Raw genomic sequence first — 18,570 nt, forward strand, 5'->3', positions numbered from 1 at the left:
GGCCCCGCCGCCTCTCCCTCTCCCCGGCCGTGTCCCCTCCCCGCGGGTGACGCCGCGGCTCGGGCAGGAAGCGACCGGGGCAGCGCAGAGCGGGGGGGTCCCGGTCCGGGGGTGCCATGGGGGCCCCCCGCGAGCGGCGCGAGGTGCTGGCCGCCATCCGCGCCGAGGTGGCCCGGCACGAGGGGGCCAAGGGCCACCTGAACCGGCTGGTGCGGCTCGTGGAGAGCGTGGCCGAGCCCCGGCTGCGCGGGAGCCTGGGCAGCGCTCTGAGCGCCCTCCGAGGTACCGGGGCTGGGGGGCACCGGGGGGCGCCGGGGGGGGCACGGACAGACAGACAGACATGGACAGGGAATGCGGGGATGGACAAACTGCGGGTGGAGGAATGGAAAATGGATGGGGGCAGGGATGGGGGGTGGATGGATGGATGATGGATGGATGGATGATGGATGGATGGATGGAGGATGGACCGACAGGTGGATGGATGATGGATAATGGATGGACAGACAGATGGATGGATGGCCAGGTGGATGGACAGATGGATGGACGGATGGATGGATGGAGGGATGGAGGACAGACGGATGGATGATGGACAGATGGGTGGATAGATGGATGGATGGATGGATGGACGGACACACAGATGAGCAGCTGCTGGCTGGCTGGACAGATGAATGGACAGAGGGCAGGTGGACGGAGGGACAGGCAGCGGCTCAAGGGATGGACAGACAGGAGAGTGTAGTGATGGACAGACACACAGATGGATGGACGGACGGACAGATGGATGAATGGATGGATGGATGGATGGATGGATGGATGGATGGATGGATGGATGGATGGACGGACGGACGGACAGATGGATGGATGGACGGATGGATGGATGGATGGATGGATGATGGATGGACAGATGGATGGATGGATGGACGGACAGATGGATGGATAATGGATGGATGGATGGATGGATGGATGGATGGATGGATGGATGGATGGACGGACAGACAGACAGACAGGTGTGACAGGTGTCCCACAGCCTTTGCTGGTGCCCACGGCCGCACTGGGGACCTGCCCCAGCTCAGGGGGTCCCCGCCCCCCCTTCCAGCAGGACCCCTAGTCTGTGCCCCCCCAGGTGCTGCAGGGGGGCTTGGCAGTGCCAGCCCCCCATGGGGACCCGTCGGGGGGGCACGGGGGGTGCAGGACCTGCGCGGGGGGGGGGATGGGGCCGCCCCGTTTCCGCCACAGAACTCTGGGGTGGTTTCCGGCTCCTGCTGTGGGAAATGGGGCCACTTCCTCTGTGTCTGCCGGGGGTGGGGGGGGCTGAGGGGATGGGGGGGCTGTGGGTACTGGGGGGGCTGTGGGGATAGGGGGAGCTGTGGGGATTGGGGGGGGCTGTGGGGATAGGGGGAGCTGTGGGGATTGGGGGGGCTGTGGGGATGGGGGGGCTGTGGGGATTGGGGGGGCTGTGGGGATGAGGGGGGCTGTGGGGATTGGGGGGGGGTCTGTGGGGATGGGGGGGCTGTGGGAATTGGGGGGCTGTGGGCATGGGGGGGCTGTGGGAATTGGGGACTCTATGAGAATGGGGGGGTCCTACTGCGTGAGGGGCTCCGATGGTGGCTGGGCCGGGGGGGGGCACTTGTTGCTGGAGGGGGTCCCGCGAGGGGGGGGGGCCTCGCTGGGGGGGCCCATGCGGAATTTTGGGGTCTCCTCCCCCCACCTCCTCCAACCCACGCGGGGGTGTCCGGTGACGTCACTCGGGGAGGGGTTCCACTGCCGCCCCCCTCCCGTGCCGAGCCCCCACATCTTTGTGCCCCCCCCCCCAACTCCGGCATCTCCCGCGCGGTTGCCATGGCAACGGGAAGCCGGGGGATGCCGCGTTGCCAAGCGCCCGCTGTGGTACCCACAGAGCTCGGGGGGGGGGGCACAGCCCCCCCAAATCGTGCCCCAGAGCCCGCCCCCACCCCCGGGGGTGCTGAGTGCTCTGCCCCCCCTTTGAGCTTTCCAAGCACCCTGGGGGCGCCGCAGCTTTGGGGACAGGGATGGGGACAGGGATGGGGGCAGGGATGGGATGTTCTGGTGGGGGGGTCGGACCCGCCGTGCCCTCCCCCTCCTCGCAGCGTGGGGCATCAGAGCGATGGGGGAGCTGGGGGGCACTGGGGGGCACTGGGGGGGCAGCAGAGTCCCCAGACCCCCGCCATGGGCACAGCCCTGGGGTGACAGCAGCGACACCTCTGCAGGTGGCCCCTCCCCGGGGGGGGCTTTGCGCGCTCCCGGCGCTGTCGCCGACCCCCGGGGGGCACAGGGGCTGCGCCCCCAGCCCCATGTCGCTCGGAGCCGGGGGGGTCCCGCTGACGGGGAGGGGGACACCAGTGGCCGTGATACCTCCCCGAGTCCACGCGGGTTCCACCAGGGGGACACGGCAGCGACGGGCGGTGACACCGGGGGTCCGCGGCCGGTCCCAGCGCCATCCCCGCCGTTGCCGTGGTAACGGGATGCGCAGGGATGCTGCGCCGCTGCTAAAAATGCCAGAAAAGGGGTGGATGAGCCTGCCCCGAGTCCCGAGCCCCCCAAGGCCTCCCGAAAACTCCCAAAACCTCCCCCACGCCCCCCCCGCGGGCCCCTCCCGAGCCGGCGTTGCTGCCCCGGGAAGGGGAGGGAGGGAGGGGATTTGGGAGCGCGGGGAACAGCGGGGGGGATGGAGGGAGGGATGGATGGATGGATGGATGGATGGATGGATGGATGGATGGATGGATGGATGGATGGATGGATGGATGGATGGATGGACCATCGGGGTGGGGGGGTACCGGCAGCCCAGCAGGTGCCGGGGGCTCGGGGGGGGCGCCCGGGAGCGCTCGCGCCTGCCCGGTAGCGGCGGGGCCGCCGCCCGCCCCCGCCCCAGCCCGGCCCTGGGAGCGGCGCATGGCGGAGAGCGGCGGCCCCGGCCGCCCCCGGCCGCTCAGGGCCCCCCCCGCCGGGCCCCGGGCCCCCCCGGCCGCTCAGGGCCCCCCCCGCCGGGCCCCGGGCCCCCCCCGCGCCGCCGCCGCCGCAGCCGCCAAGGACGAGCCCGTCGGGGCGCTGCCGTGAGCCCCGATCCCGGGGGGTCCCGGGCATGACCCCCCCCGCCCCATAACCCCCCTTCTCCCCATAACCCCCCTCCCTCCATTTCTCCCTTCCCCGCAGCCCCCTCCCCATCACCGCCCCCGCTCCCACACCCCCGTGTCCCTCACGCCCCATCTTCCCCCGCACGGACCCCCCCGCACCTGGAATCCCCCATTGCCTCTCACCCCCCGGACCCCCAGATCCCAAAAACCGCCCCCCCCCCTCCCGCCCTGACACCCCTCAGATCCTCCCCCACCCCCCAAAGCTCCCGACCCCTCCCTCCACCCCTCCCTCCCCCCCCAGCGCAGGGTCGGGGGTCCCCCCACGATGCCCCCCGGCCGCTAACCGGGGGTGGGGGTGAGGCGGGGGGGCGGCCCCGCTGCCGGCGGCTGGCGGGGGGGGGTGGTTGTATTTCGTGGGGGGGGCGGCGGCGGTTCCAACCCCTCCGGGGGCGGGCGAGCGGCGAAGGCTTCGGGGAGGCAGGGCCGGGGGTGGGACCGGAGCATCACCGGCACCGGCGGCCGCGGCGCCGCGCGGGGAACCGGGGGGGCCGGGGGGGCGCCCCGGGGGGGCCCTGCCCGCACCCATGAGCAGGACCACCGGCCTCCAGCGCAGGACCACCTACCTCATCTCGCTGACGCTGGTCAAGCTCGAGTCGGTGGGCGCCGCGGGGGAGGCGGAGGAGGCGGGGGGGGGTGGCGATGGAGCCCCTGGCCCCGGGGGGGCCGCGGCTGCCCCCCGCACCCCCGAGCCCGGCCGAGCCCGGCGGCCCGAGCGGCTCTTCCAGCGGCAGGACGCGCTCCGGATAAGTACGGCCGCTCCCGGCCCCCCCGGCCCCGACGCCCCCCGCCCCCGCTCGCCCGCCGAGCCCCCCGCCGTGCCCCCCAAACCCGACCCGGCGCTGCTGCCCCCCCCGCCGCCCCCGGCGGTGCCCCCCAAACCGGACCCGGCGCTCTTGCCCCCTCCCCCGCCCCCGGCGGTGCCCCCCAAACCCGACCCGGCGTTGCTGCCCCCCCCGCCCCCCGCCGTGCCCCCCAAACCCGACCCGGCGCTGTTGCCCCCCCCGCTCCCGGCCTTGCCCCCCAAACCCGACCCCCGTGGGGCCAAGGGCACCTTGGAGGGGTCGGGGGAGCGGGGTCTGGCCGCCCTGGACATCCCCCAGCCCGCCGCGACCCCCCGCCGCCCGCTGCTCAGCCAGGCCACTTGGGGGGGCCCCGAGGGCCCCCCGGAAGGCAGCAGAGCCCCCCCGCCGCCCCTGGACCCCCCCACAGCCTCCCCGCACCCCTCCGCCGGCGCCCGCCGCCTCCGCCTGGCCGGTCCCAAACCCCCCAAAACGGGGAGCGGCGCGGGGACCCGCGGGACCCCCGACCCCCGAGCGGGCAAGACCCCCACCAAACCTGCCGGCAGCCGCCTCTCGTGGCCCGAGGGAGAGGGGAAGGGGCGCCCCAAGGCGGGGGGCAAGAGCGAAGGGCCCCCCCGGGCCCGGCTGTCCCCCAGCAAGGGCAAGAGCAAGACCCTGGACTACAGCGACCTGCAGCCGGGGCCGGGGGCTCTGGTCCCCGCCCCCGCCCCCGAGACGGGGCTGAAGCGGGGGCGCGAGGGGGGTCGCGCCTCCACCCGCGACCGAAAGATGCTCAAGTTCATCAGCGGCATCTTCACCAAGAGCCCCGCGGCGACCCCCACCCACCCCGCGCCCCCCTGGTCTCCCCCCGGCGCCGACCCGGCCAGGGGCACCCCGCACAGTGAGTACGGGCCCGGGGGGAGCCGGGGGTCGCCCCGGCCGTGGCTCGGTGTCCCTGCGCCCCTCGGTGACCCGGGCACACTGTGGCCGCGGTGCTGTGCCTCAGTTTCCCTGGAGGGGGGAGGAGGCGCGCTGACCCCCGGGTCCCGTGCGGGGCAGGAGGGTCCATCTGCTCCCCGCGATTTTTGGGGTGCTGGGGAACAGGGGGGGCTGCGACCCCCGGGCCGTGTGGGGTGTCTGATTTGGCGGCCGTGGCGGGGATCCCGTGCCTCGGTTTCCCCGTTGGGGGAGCTCCGCGGGAGTCAGGCACGACTCCCACCTCCGTCGTTCTGTCCCGACATCCGTCCGTCTGTCCTCGCCTCCATCTGTGCGTCACACCCCTGCATCCTGTCCCCCATCTGTGCGGCAGCCGCCCGGTCCCCCGTGTCCTGCTGCCCCCCGGTGTCCCTCTGTCTGTCTGTCTGTCTGTCTGCCCGCACCCTGGCACCGCGGGGCGCGTGGGCAGCGCCGGCAGGGCCCGGGGGTGGCAGCTGGGTGACAGTGAGGGGTGACAGGCACAGCGTTAACCCTCCCCCCGGGTGGCACGCGTGGCACCGACCCCGCTATGTGTGGGTGGCAGAAACTGAGGCACAGGAAGGGGGGCACCCTGTGGCTGTGTCCTGCCTCAGGGTCCCCCTTTGGGGTGCCACCAGTGCCCAGGGGATGCCAGGTAGGAGATGTGGGGGCACAGGGCACGTCCTTGTGCCACTCCAGGTGCTTGTGCCATGCTGTGTCCCTGTGTGCCACACCATGTCACAGTGTGCCACAAGTTGTGTCCCTCTGTGCCACACCATGTCACAGTGTGCCACACACTGTATCCCTGTGTGCCACAAGTTGTGTACCTGTGTGCCACACCATGTCACTGTGTGCCACACACTGTGTCCCTCTGTGCCACACCATGTCACTGTGTGCCACACACTGTGTCCCTCAGTGCCACACACCGTGTCCCTCAGTGCCACATGCTGTGTCCCTCTGTGCCACACGGCATGTCCCTGGGTGCCACATGCTGTGTACCTGTGTGCCACAAGTTGTGTACCTGCGTGCCACACCATGTCACTGTGGGCCACACGGTGTCCCTCTGTGCCATATGGCGTGTCCCTGTGTGCCACATGCTGTGTGCCTGTGTGCCACAAGTTGTGTACCTGTGTGCCACATGCCGTGTCTCTCAGTGCCACACACCGTGTCCCTCAGTGCCACACACCATGTCCCTGGGTGTCACACACCATGTCCCTCGGTGCCACACGCTGCTGCTCGCTGTGTTCTGGTGCCATCACAGCCTCGCACCCATCGTGTGCTGCGCCGTGTCCTCATGTCCTGTCCTGTCCTCGTGTCATGTCCTGTCCTCGAGCCATGTCCTATCCTTGTGCCACACCACATCCTCATGCCACACTGTGTCCCTGTGCCACACCATGTCCTTGTGCCATGCTGTGTCCTTGTGTCACATCCTGTCCTTGTGCCACATCTTGTTCAGCTTGTGCCACGCTGTGTCCTGGTGTCCATCGTGTCCCTGTGCCACACCTGGTGCTCACACTGTGCTGCATCCTCAGGCCTGAGGTTGTCATGCACCACTGCCATCGTGTCCTCGTGTCCATCACGTGCTGGATTCCGTGGTGTCCTCGTGCCACCCCCATCCTGCTGCCATGCTGTGTCCTCGTGCCCATTGTGTCCTGCTGCCACTCTGTGTCCTCAACCCACATGTTTGTGTCACTCTGTGTCCTCGTGCCCATCATGTCCTGGTGCCATGCTGTGTCCTCATGTGTGGCACTCCTGATGGCTCCCACTGTGGCCTGGCTCCCACTGTGTCCCTGCGCCACACACGTTCTGGTGCCACCTGTGCCTTCAGGGCTGGCATATCCTGGAGTCCTTGGTGTCCTCACGCCATGGCCCTTGTGCCACAGGGTGTCCTGGTGCCCATCATGGTTCCGATCCTGTGCCACGCCCTTCTCCCACCATGCTCCATCCCCATGCCCTCCATATCCCTGTGCCCACCACATCCCCATGCCCACCGTGTCACCATGCCCACCACGTCCCCATGCCCACCATGTCCCCGAGCCCTCCATATCCCTGTACCCACCATGTCCCTGTGCCCACCCCGTCCCCGTGCCCTCCGTGTCCTCGTGCCTTGGCACACGCCGCCTCGTGCAGCCGTGTCCCCGTCGCTGCCACGTGGCATCCCGGCGTCCTGGCGCCGCCCCCGCGCCCGCTGCCGTTGCTGGGTGACAGCTGGTGGCCGCCCACGCGGGGAGCTGCTGCTGCGCCGGGGGTGGGGCGGAGCCCCCCGGGGATTGGGGTGCTGGGGGGTGCTGGGGGGTCCCGGGCTCTGTCTCACCCGTGTCCCTCCGCAGAGGCCTTGGTGAACAGCCAGGAGTGGACTCTGAGCCGCTCTGTCCCTGAGATCCGCCTGGTGGGTGCTGTGTCCCCGTGTCCCCGTGTCCCCGTGTCCCTGTGTCCCTGTGTCCCCGTGTCCCTGTGTTCCCAATGTCCCCAATGTCCCAGTGTCCCAGTGTCCTAGTGTCCCCGTGTCCCCGTGTCCCTGTGTCCCTGTGTTCCCAGTGTCCCCAATGTCCCAGTGTCCCAGTGTCCCCGTGTCCCTGTGTCCCCAATGTCCCTGTGTCTCCGTGTCCCAATGTCCTAATGTCCCTGTGTCCCCGTGACCTCGTGTCCCCATGTCCCTGTGTCCACAATGTCCCTGTGTCCCCATGTCCCTGTGTCCCCGTTTCCCCATGTCCCTGTGTCCCCATGTCCCCATGTCCGTGTCTGTGTTCCCATATCCCCCTGTCCCTATGTCCTCATGCCCCCATGTCTCTGTGTCCCCGTGTCCCCGTGTATCCACATCCCCCTGCCCTTCTGCCCCCATATCCCCATGTCCCCATGTCCCCCATGTCCCCCTGTCCCCATGTCTCCCTGTCCCCATGTCCCTATATCCCCCTGTCCCCATGTCCCCCCTGTCCCCATGTCCCCATATCTCCATGTCCCACTGTCTCCCTGTCCCCATGTCCCCGTGTCTCCGTGTCCCTATATCCCCCTTTCCCCATGTCCCCCTGTCCCCGTGTTCCCCTGTCCCCGTGTCCCCGTGTCCTCAGCCATCCTGACCTCCCCTCTGCCCTCCCAGGGGGTCCTGGGCAGCAGCAAGAGCGGGAAGTCGGCGCTCGTCCATCGGTTCCTCACCGGCTCCTACGTGGGGCTGGAGCCCACCGAGAGTGAGTGACCCCAGGGGGGACATGGGATGGACATGGGATGGACACGGACATGGGATGGACACGGGATGGACATGGGAATGGGATGGACACGGGAATGGGATGGACACAGGAATGGGATGGACACGGGAATGGGATGGACACAACCATGGGCATGGGATGGACATGGTCAGGATGCTGGGCACGGACATGGTGGAGATGGTGAAGGGGATGGACATGGCCAAAGAATGGGCAAGGTCATGGTACTGGTGATGGCTGGGGGACATTTGGGGTCCAAGTGCTGGTCACACACCATGCTAGCCATGGGACACCCCATCCACGTGTGCAGAGCACACCTGCAGGGTCCCCCCTCCCTTCCCCTTCCCCTCCCCCACAGGTGGTCAGTTCAAACGCGAGGTGACCGTGGATGGCCAGAGCCACCTCCTGCTGATCCGGGAGGAGGCGGGCGCCCCGGACGAGCAGGTACGAGGGGACGGGGGCCCGGGGGGGCCACGCTGGCCGCAGCCGAGCCCTGACCCCCCCCGTGGCCCCCCCCCCCAGTTTGCCAGCTGGGCGGACGCCGTCATCTTGGTCTTTAGCCTGGAGAGCGAGAGCAGCTTCGAGGAGGCGGCGCAGCTCCACGCTCTGCTCAGCGACCTGCGCGGCGCCGGCGACCTGGCCCTGGCGCTGGTGGGCACCCAGGGTGAGCCAGGGACACGGGGGGGAGCCGGGGGGCTGGGAGCAGGGTGAGGCACCCCCAGCTCAGCCCAGGACTCCCCCAGATAAGATCAGCTCGGCCAGCCCGCGGGCGGTGGAGGACGCGCGCGCCCGTGCGCTCTGCGGGGACATGCGGCGCTGCCTCTACTACGAGACCTGCGCCACCTACGGCCTCAACGTGGACAGGGTCTTCACCGAGGGTGGGTGACCCCGCCCTGGGGGGTGGGGAGGGGGTTGGTGACGTGGTGAGATGGGGACAGTGGCCAGGGTGGGATGGGCGCGGTGGGAGGGGCTGTGACCTGGTCAGGCAGGGATGGTGGTCAGTGGGGTCACAGCTGGGTGGAGGAGAATGGTGGCCAGAGGCGCAGGGACAGGTCTAGGCGAGACAGGGACTGTGCCCAGGTGGGATGGGGACAGTGGGAAGGGCAGTGCAAGGGACAGTGGCCAGGTGTGCCAGACCCATGGCTGGGCAGGTCAGGGACCGTGTCCACCCCATGTGGGATGGGGGCCACATCCAGGTGGGTGGGGACAGTGTTCAGGTGGGATGGGGACAGTGTTCAGGTGGGATGGGGACAGTGTCCCGGTGGGATGGAGGGAGTGTCCAGGTAGGATGGGGATGGAGATTTTGCCCAGGTGGAATGGGGACAGTGTCCAGGTGGAATGGGGACAGTGTCCAGGTGGGGTGAGGGCAGTGTCCAGGTGGGATGGGGCTGGGGCCGTATCCAGGTGTGGGTGCCCAGGCCAGGCTGGGGGTCCGCCCCTCCTGACTCAGGCTCCCCGCAGTGGCCCACAAGGCCGTGGCGCTCAAGAAGCAGCAGCAGCTGATGGCGTCCTGCAAGTCCCTCCCCAGCTCCCCGAGCCACTCCGCCGCCTCCACCCCGGTGGGGGGTGCCCACCCCGGCCAGGTAACCCCCGGCGCCCTCCCCCAGCCCCCCGGCCACAGCTCAGGCTGACCCCCTGTCCCCTCCCAGACCAGCAACGGTGGCCACACCAGCGACTACTCGTCCTCGCTGCCGTCCACGCCCAACGTGAGCCACCGGGAGCTGCGCAGCGAGCCCCCGGCCCCGCTGGGCACGCCCAGCTCGCTGCACCGCGGGGCCAAGCGCCGCACCAGCCTCTTCGCCGTGAGTGCCCGGACAGGGGAGGTGTCACCAGCGCGTCACCTTGCTGGTGTTATCCGGCATGGCATCGTCAGAGGGTGGTGGCAGCAAGGGACTTGGGGCACTTGAGGTGTCCCCCTTGGCGGGGTGGTGGCGTTGAGGGGCATGTGGCTTCTCAGTTGTCCCCGTGGAGTGGTGGTGGTGGCACTGAGGGATATGTGGGCATCTAGGGTGGGGATGGGGGACATGCGGGGCATGCAGGATGTCCCCACCATGGGGCTTCTGATGTGTGGGGCTCTAGCAGGGTGGTGGGGACACATGGCAGCCATAGTGTCCCCTGACATGGTGGTGGTGGCACCGAGGGACACGTGGGCACCCACTGTGGGGCCACAGGGGGGAACCTGTGGGCACCCCAATGTCCCCAGCTGTGTCACGAGTCCTGTCTCTTTCCCTGTCCCTGTCCCTGTCCCTGACTGTCCCTGTCCCTGATGTCCCTGCCCCTGTCCCTGTCCCTGTCCCTGTCCCCTGTCCCTGTCCCTGTCCCTGTCCCTGTCCCTGTCCCTGTCTGTCCCTGTCCCTGCCCCTGTCTTGTTCCTGTCCCTGTCCCTGTCCCCATCCCTGCCCCTGTCTGTCCCTGTCCCTGTCCCTGTCCCTCAGACACGCCGTGGCAGTGACTCTGAGAAGCGCAGCCTGGACAGCCGTGGCGAGGTGGCCGGCAGTGGCCGCGCCATCCCCATCAAGCAGGTGTGTGGTGGCGGTGGCAGGAGGACACGGCTGTGTCCCGGTGTCCCCTCTGTCCCCTCACTGCTCCCTGTCCCCAGAGCTTCCTGCTGAAGCGCAGCGGCAACTCCCTGAACAAGGAGTGGAAGAAGAAATACGTCACCCTGTCCAGCAACGGCCTCCTGTTCTACCACCCCAGCATCAACGTGAGTGTCCCCATTCCCCTGCTGTCCCCAAGCTGTGGGGGGCCCGGTGTCACCCCCGCTGTCCCCCCAGGATTACATCCACAGCACGCACGGCAAGGAGATGGATCTGCTGCGCACCACGGTCAAGGTGCCGGGCAAGCGGCCGCCCCGCGCCATCTCCGCCTGCGGCCCCTCGGCCAGCATCAACGGGCTGCTGCGGGACCCCGAGCCTGCCGGTGAGTGCCAGGGGCCCCCGGGGCTGGGGACACCGCGGGTGACACGCTGTGACGCTGCCCCTCCCCCCCTGCAGCCGGTGTGCCCTCGGTGGGGCTGAGCCTGCCCCCCGAGCCGGGGCTGAAGGTGGTGGGCAAGGGGTCCCTGCAGCGCTGCGCCTCCGCCTCCAGCGCCAAGCTCACCTCAGGTGAGTGCCACCAGGCCACCTCCCATGGCCACACTGAGCACCCTTGGTGGCCCTGGTGGTCCTGGTGAGCCCAGGGACCAGGTGGCCCTTTGGTGGTGCTGGTGGCCACAGTGAAACTGCTGTGCTGTGCTGAGTATGTGGATCTGGGAGCCCCAATGAGCCTGGTGGCCATGGTGACCCCCGTCACTCTGGTGAGCCAAGAGGCTCTGGTGACCCTGCTGGCCCCAGGGATTTTGGCTAGACCAATGAATTTAGTGGCCTTGATGGTCAGTCCTGGTGATCCCAGTGAGATCAGCCACCCTGGCGAGTGCTGATGACCCCAGAGTGCCCAGAGCCTCTGGTGGACTTGTGACCCTGGTGACCCCAGTGGTCCCAGTGAGCCCTTTCTGACCCGAGTGGTTCTGATGGACTTGGTGACCCAGTGGGCTCAGTGAGCTGCCCGGTGATCCTGGTGGCCCCGGTGCCACGTGCGGTGTCTTGGCAGAGTCCCCGCTGTCCTTCGAGGCCGTGCCCAGCCCTGGCAGCGCGGGCAGGGACCCTCCCCCGTCCCCGCTGGTGGACAGGAAGAAGCACAGGAGGAAGAAGCTGACGACACCATCCAAGACCGAGGGCTCGGGCGGGCAGGCAGAAGGTGGGTGCCACCACAACGTGTCCCCAGCCCCGTCACCCATGGCGCCGTGGGGACAAGGCCACCGTCCTCTCAACAACGACACCCCAGAATTCGGGGGGATCTGGGGTGATGCTGCCCCTCACCCCCCGCCCACGCTCAGCCCCGCTGCCCACGCACCCCTCTCGCTCTGCCACTGCCTGCCACCTTCTGCACCGTCCCCAGGGCCCCCCTGACTCTGTCCCCGTTTCCTCTCTCCACTCCTGCTGCCCGGACCCTCCGCAGCCAAGCGCAAAATGTGGAAATTAAAAAGTTTTGGTAGTTTAAGAAATATTTATAAAACAGGTAACGTGGCGTGAGCGGTGCCTCCCGTGCATGTGGCTGTGCCCCCCTTGCCTGCTGCTAGCACGCACCCCAGCAGGGGTGGGGACACCGGGGAGGGGGACTGGGCGGAATTTGGATGCCAGGGGTGGATGTGGGGGGGCCGGAGAGGGTGCTGGGGCACCTGTGGGTGCAGGACCCCCCCATCCCACCGCCCCCCTGGGGGGTCTCTGGTCCCGCAGAGGAGGAGAACTTTGAGTTTCTGATCGTGTCGAGCACGGGGCAGACGTGGCACTTCGAGGCGGGCAGCTTCGAGGAGCGCGACGCGTGGGTGCAGGCCATCGAGAGCCAGATCCTGGCCAGCCTGCAGTGCTGCGAGAGCAGCAAGAACAAGGTGGGGCCGTGGCAGGGGGCGTGGCAGGGTCCCCGTGTCACCACCCCCCGCCCTGCCCTGTCACCCCCGTGTGTCCCTGCAGGCGCGCATGGACAGCCAGAGTGAGGCCGTGGCCATCCAGGCCATCCGCAACGCCCGCGGCAACTCGCTCTGCGTGGACTGCGGGGCGCCCAGTGAGTCCCGGGGCACGGGGGGCACAGGGGGCACGGGAGGGCATGGAGGGCATGGAGGGCATGGGGGACACGGGGGGCACGGGGGATGCAGGGGCCACGGGGGGCATAGGGAACATGGAGGGCACGGGGGGCAGGGGGTGCACAGAGGGCAGGGGGGGCACTGGGGGCGCGGGGGGCACAGGGGGTATGGGGGGCACGGGCGGTATGGGGGACATGGTGGGCACGGGGGGTGCAGGGGGCACGGGGGGCACGGGGGACACGGGGGACATGGGGGGTCACAGGGGCATGGGGGCACGGGGGGCACAGACCACATGGAGCCATGGGACACACAGTGGATGACACAAGCCATGTGATACCATGGGTGACACAGAGTCACACAATGCCATGGGACACACGATGTCCTGTGCCACGTGTCACCATGTGCCACACGATGCCATGGGACACAGGATGTCCTGACCCATGTCCTGCCATGTGCCACACGCTGCCACGGGCCACCCAATGAACAGCACAGGCCACGTGGTGCCGTGGGTGCCACACACTGTGCCACAGATCACAGCCACACCGGGCTTACCCTGGGTGCCACAGCCCACCCAGGGGTTCCACAGCCCCCCCAGGCGTCCCACAGCCCCCCAGCGACCCTCCCTGCTCCCCCCAGACCCCACGTGGGCCAGCCTGAACCTGGGCGCCCTGATCTGCATCGAGTGCTCGGGCATCCACCGCAACCTGGGCACGCACGTGTCGCGCGTGCGCTCGCTGGCGCTGGACGATTGGCCGCGGGAGCTGACGCTGGTGCTCACGGCCATCGGCAACGCCACGGCCAACAGCATCTGGGAGCAGAACCCTCGCGGCCGCTGCAAGCCCACCCACGAGTCCTCCCGGTGCGTCACCCCCCCTGTCCCCTGCTGTCACCCCAGGTGTTGATGCTGTGCCATCCCGCAGGCTCTGATGTCCCCTCGTGTCCCAATGGCTGCTGTGTCCCTGCCCCTTGTGACCCCGTGATCCAGCAATGTCACAGTCGTCCCCGTGCCCCCATATTGCCCTGTCCCTCACCCCCGTGTGTCCCCCTGTTGTCCCTGTCCCTGTGACACTCCTGACGCCTGCCACACCACCAGCTGTGTCCTCCCATCGTGGCAGCACCCCACGCTCAGGGAGGAGCAGGAACTGTGGATCTGTGTCCCCATGGTGCCACCCTGCTGTCCCTGTGTCACCATCCTCTCACCCCCAGTGGGAGTCGTGATGGTTCGTTCAACCCCAGGGTGCAAAAGACAAAAAGCAAGAGACTCAGGTTTTGTTCAGGAGAAAGCAGCAGTGCAGTTTATTGGGTGGAAACAATTCAGTTTTGTGATAGAAGAGACAGAGAGAGAAAGAGACAGGTAAAGGAAACAAAGTAAAAGGGGAGAGAGAGAGAGAAAATTAAGTAAATTGGAGAGAGAGAGAGAGGATGGGATGTAGCCGCCAACATAAGGGAAGCATCCTCGTGGTCGTCCCACAATGGGCACATCTTCAATCCATTGGGGAGAAAGAGATCTCAGAGTCTCTTTAGGAAAGTCACTTTTTATAGTCCTTTTCCAAAGGGAGTGGCCTGTGGCCAAAAGTTGGGGAGATTTCTGGGCTGTTGTATGTGGAGATCATTGCTCCAAGGAACAGGAGCAGGAACAGGGAGCTGTAACCAGCACCTGCTGAGAGCAGCACAAACAGCCCTGGGCAAGCACCAGGTACAAACAGCCCTGGGCCAGCATCACCTGGGTCAGCCAGAACTCAGCTCCAGAGCGAGTGGTGGGTCTGGGGTCTCAGAGAAACTTCAGACCGACCCTCTCACCGCTGTGTCCCGTGTCCCCCGCGCCCAGGGAGGAGCGGGAGTCGTGGATCCGTGCCAAGTACGAGCAGCGGCTGTTCCTGGCTCCGCTGCCCGCGGCCGAGGCGCCGCTGGCCGAGCGGCTGCTGGGGGCGGTGCGGGAGCAGGACCTGCCCGCGGTGCTGCTGCTGCTGGCGCACAGCCACAAGGAGCAGCTCAACGTGGCCATGGCCGACTCGGAGCGGCGCACGGCGCTGCACCTGGCCTGCGACACCGCCCAGGTGGTGGTCACCCAGCTGCTGGTGTGGGTAGGTGGGGCAGAGGGGGGGTGTGGAGGGTGTTGTGTGCCCGGGGGAGCGGGTAGAGGGGTCTTGGGGGGGGAGGTTGTGGGTGATGGGGTGTGGTCATGGAGACAATGGGGTGGTTTTGGGGGGTGTGGTATGGTTTGGGTGGTGTGGTATGATTTTGGGGACAATGTCGTGGGTTTAGGCGATCTTATATGGTTTTGGGGGGTGTGGTATGGTTTTGGAGGATGGGGTGTGGTCATGGGGACCATGGGATGGTTTTGGGGGGCGTGGTATGGTTTTGGGGGGTGTGGTATGGTTTTGGGGACAATGGGGTGGTCATGGAGGGTGTGGTATGGTTTTGGGGACAATGGGGTGGTTTTAGGCGATCTGGTATGGTTTTGGGGGATGGGGTGTGGTCATGGGGATCATGGGGTGGTTTTGGGGGGTGTGGTATGGTTTTGGGGACAATGGGGTGGTCATGGAGGGTGTGGTATGGTTTTGGGGACAATGGGGTGGTTTTAGGCGATCTGGTATGGTTTTGGGGGATGGGGTGTGGTCATGGGGACAATAGAGTGGTTTTGGGGGTGTGGTATGGTCTTGAGGGACGTTTTGGGGACAATGGGGTGGTTTTGGGGGCTGTGGTATGGTTTTAGGTGTGTGGTATGGTTTTGGGGGATGGGGTGTGGTCTTGGGGACAATGGGATGGTCATGGGTGGTGTGCTATGGTCTTGAGGGATGGGGTGTGGTCATGGGGACAGTGGGGTGGTCATGGGGATCTTGTATGGTTTTGGGGGGTGTGGTATGAATTTGGGAGATATGGTATGGTTTTGGGGGCGGGGTGTGGTTTTGGGGACAATGGGATGGTTTGGGGGGACGGGGTGTGGTTTTGGGGACCTTGGCGTGGCCAGGAGGCAAGTGACATGGCCATGGGGACCGTGGGGTGGCTTTGGGGGTCCTAGTGTAGTCAAGGGGTGCTCTGGGGGCTGTGGGGTGTTAATGGGGCGCCCAGAGAGGGCTTGGGGATCATGGCACAGCCGGGGAAAGATCAGGGGGTTGTGACGTGGCTTTGGGGGATGTGGTGCTGCCACGGGGGGTGTGGGGTGGCCAGAGGACAGATGACACCGTCACGGGGGGCGTGGTGTGATCTGGGGGACAACGGCATGGCCATGGGGGGTGTAAAGTGTCTGGAATCCTGGGATGGCCGTGGGAGGAGCACTGGGGGACACTGGGGAACATGGAGGGGGGCACTGAGGAGTAACCAAGACACTGGGGGGCACTGGGGACACTGGGGAACTTGGGAGAGCACTGGGGGGCACTAGGGGGGCATTAGGGGGGCACTGGGGGGGTACTAGGGGGACACTGGAGGCACTGAGGGGACACTAGGGGGATACTGGAGGTGCTTGGGGACACTGGAGGCACTGGGGGGGGGCACTGGGGGACACTGGAGGACATGGGGGGCACTGGAGGACACTGGAGGAACTGGGGGGCACTGGAGGTCCCTGGAGGACATGGAGGGGGGCACTGGGGGAACACTGAGAGGCCACTGAGGAGTAACAAAGGCACTGGGGGGCACTGGGGGGACACTGGAGGACATGGGGGGGCACTGGGGACACTGGAGGAGTTTGTGGGCACTGGATGGCCGTGGGGGGACATTGGAGGCACTGGGGGGCACTGGAGGACATGGGGGGACACTGGAGGAGCTTGGGGACACTGGATGGCCGTGGGGGGACACTGGAGGCACTGGGGGGCACTGGAGGACATGGGGGGGGTCACTGGAGGAGCTTGGGGGGGACACTGGAGGCACTGGGGGGCACTGGGGGCACTGGAGGAGCTGGGGACACTGGATGGATGGGGGGGACACTGGAGGCACTGGGGGACACTGGGGGCACTGGAGGAGCTTGGGGACACTGGATGGCTGTGGGGGGACACTGGAGGCACTGGGGGGCACTGGGGACACTAGAGGAGCTTGGGGACACTGGATGGCCGTGGGGGGACATTGGAGGCACTGGGGGGCGCTGGAGGACATGGGGGGGTCACTGGAGGAGCTTGGGGACACTGGATGGCCGTGGGGGGGAGCACAGCGGGGGGGACACGCCGGCAGCCCGGGGGGTGTCCCCAGGCCGGGGGACAGGCGGTGACACGCGGCCGTGCCCGCAGTACGGGGCCGATGTGCGGGCGCGGGACGGGCACGGCCGCACCGCGCTGTTCTACGCCCGCCGCGCCGGCAGCCGCGAGTGCGCCGACATCCTGCTGCAGCACGGCTGCCCCGGGGAGGGGCCCGGCAGCCCCCCGACCCCCGGCAGCCCCCCGACCCCCGGGCCGCCCACCCCCGGCGGCCCCCCGACCCCCGGGCCCCGCCGCCGCAGCAGCTGCGCCAGCGTGGGGCCCTGCGAGCCCCGCTCCGCCCTGGTATAGCCGCGAGGTCCCGGAGCCCCGGGGCGCCCGGTGTCACCCCCGGTGTCACCCCCGGTGCCACCCCCGGTGCCGCCCCGGGGTCACCCCTCGCCCACGGTTTGTACTTTTGATGCTCTATTTATTATCCTTTCCGTGTCGGGGTCTCCGCTGGTCCTGCCCCCCTCTCCCGTGCCAGGGCGATGCCACTGCCACCCGGGTGTCCCTGGCTGTCCCCTCTCCCGGGGTTTTGTGCCCCAGCGTGGGGTGGGCACGGCTGGGGTCGGGGTACTGAGGGCAGGGTAATGCCATCCCCTGTCCCTGTCACCTCTGCTCATGTCACCCTGTCCCTGTCACCCCTGCCCGTGCCATCCCCTGTCCCTGTCACCCCTGCCCACCTCACCCTGTCCCTGTCACCCCTGCTCATGTCATTCTGTCACCCTGCCCACCTCACCCTGTCCCTGTCACCCCTGCCCACGTCACTCTGTCCCCTCTCCATTGCCCCTGTCACATCACCGTGTCCTACCCCAGTTCCCCTGTGCTGTGTCCCCCTCCCCATGTCACCTCCCCGCCCGCGCCCCTCTCCCCAAGTCGCCCTCCCCCTTCCACGCCACTCAGTCCCCGTGTCCCCCCCGGCCGTGTCCCCGTCCCCGTGTCCCCCCGCCCTGGCACAGCCCCGCCTCGGTGGCAGGAGCAGAGCAGACCCCGACCCCCCTCCTTTTCTACAACAACCTTTTGTACGCCCCCTCCCCCCTTTTCCGTGCCCTGACCCCTCCCCTCCCCGTGGCCCGATCTCCCCTCGCCCCCCGTTTCTCGGCCCCCCCTCGGGATCCCCGTTAATTTATTGCTTTGTTCAGCGATAGGATAGAGCCAGCCCCTCCCCCCTGGGGGGGGGGCACCGCCGGCGGGACCCCCGACCCCCTCCCGCCGGCCTGGGGGGGTCGCCGCGTCCCCCTCCCGGGACCCCCCATGAATGTAGGGGCTCCCCAGCTGTGACGCCCCCGACTCGCTCCGGCGGGGCTGAGCCAGGGACCCCCGGGCGGGGCTGGGGAGGGGGCGGGGGGGGCCGGGGGTGGCCCGGGGCGGGGGGTGCGGGGTCCGGGGGTCCGGGCCGTGTACAGTGTTTTCATCTCTCGGGTGTAACTGTAAGTACGTGACAATGTCGGACACTGGTGCTGTGACCCGGTTCGTTCTTCCCGCGGGGGACACGGGGGACATGGAGAGCACAGGGGGACACGGGGGTGGCACGGGGGACACGGGGGTGGCATGGGGAGCAGGGGCAGGGCGGGGTGAGTGACACAAACACGGAGCGGTGGGGACACGGGGTGGGTGACACGGGGTGACACACGGGGTGGGGGCAGCACGGGGGGATGGGTCACACAAGGACATGGGCGGGTGACAGTGAGTGACAGGCGG

At 68.0% G+C, this 18,570-nt stretch overlaps 1 protein-coding gene across 2 annotated transcripts; it reads left to right on the plus strand.

The window, feature by feature from the left end:
- Positions 1-27: 27 nt before the first annotated feature.
- AGAP2 (ArfGAP with GTPase domain, ankyrin repeat and PH domain 2) lies at positions 28-17,195 on the plus strand (the record flags this gene model as incomplete). Of its 2 annotated transcripts, XM_079329066.1 has the most annotated exons (19): positions 3,674-4,829; positions 7,213-7,271; positions 7,980-8,067; positions 8,441-8,526; positions 8,605-8,746; positions 8,826-8,960; positions 9,544-9,665; positions 9,732-9,884; positions 10,518-10,604; positions 10,682-10,786; positions 10,857-11,001; positions 11,076-11,186; positions 11,671-11,817; positions 12,079-12,138; positions 12,357-12,508; positions 12,591-12,681; positions 13,337-13,559; positions 14,529-14,784; positions 16,921-17,195. In XM_079329066.1, 19 exons carry the CDS (start codon positions 3,674-3,676, stop codon positions 17,176-17,178), a joined length of 3,576 nt encoding a protein of 1,191 aa, XP_079185192.1. In that variant the 3' UTR covers positions 17,179-17,195. The 2 variants fall into 2 exon arrangements, with proteins under 2 accessions (XP_079185193.1, XP_079185192.1); XM_079329067.1 differs by lacking the exons at positions 3,674-4,829; positions 12,079-12,138 and adding an exon at positions 28-282.
- Between the last annotated feature and the right edge of the window lie 1,375 nt (positions 17,196-18,570).

The sequence above is a fragment of the Erithacus rubecula genome (assembly GCF_903797595.1).
Source record: "Erithacus rubecula genome assembly, chromosome: 31".
Classification (NCBI taxonomy): Eukaryota; Metazoa; Chordata; class Aves; order Passeriformes; family Muscicapidae; genus Erithacus; species Erithacus rubecula.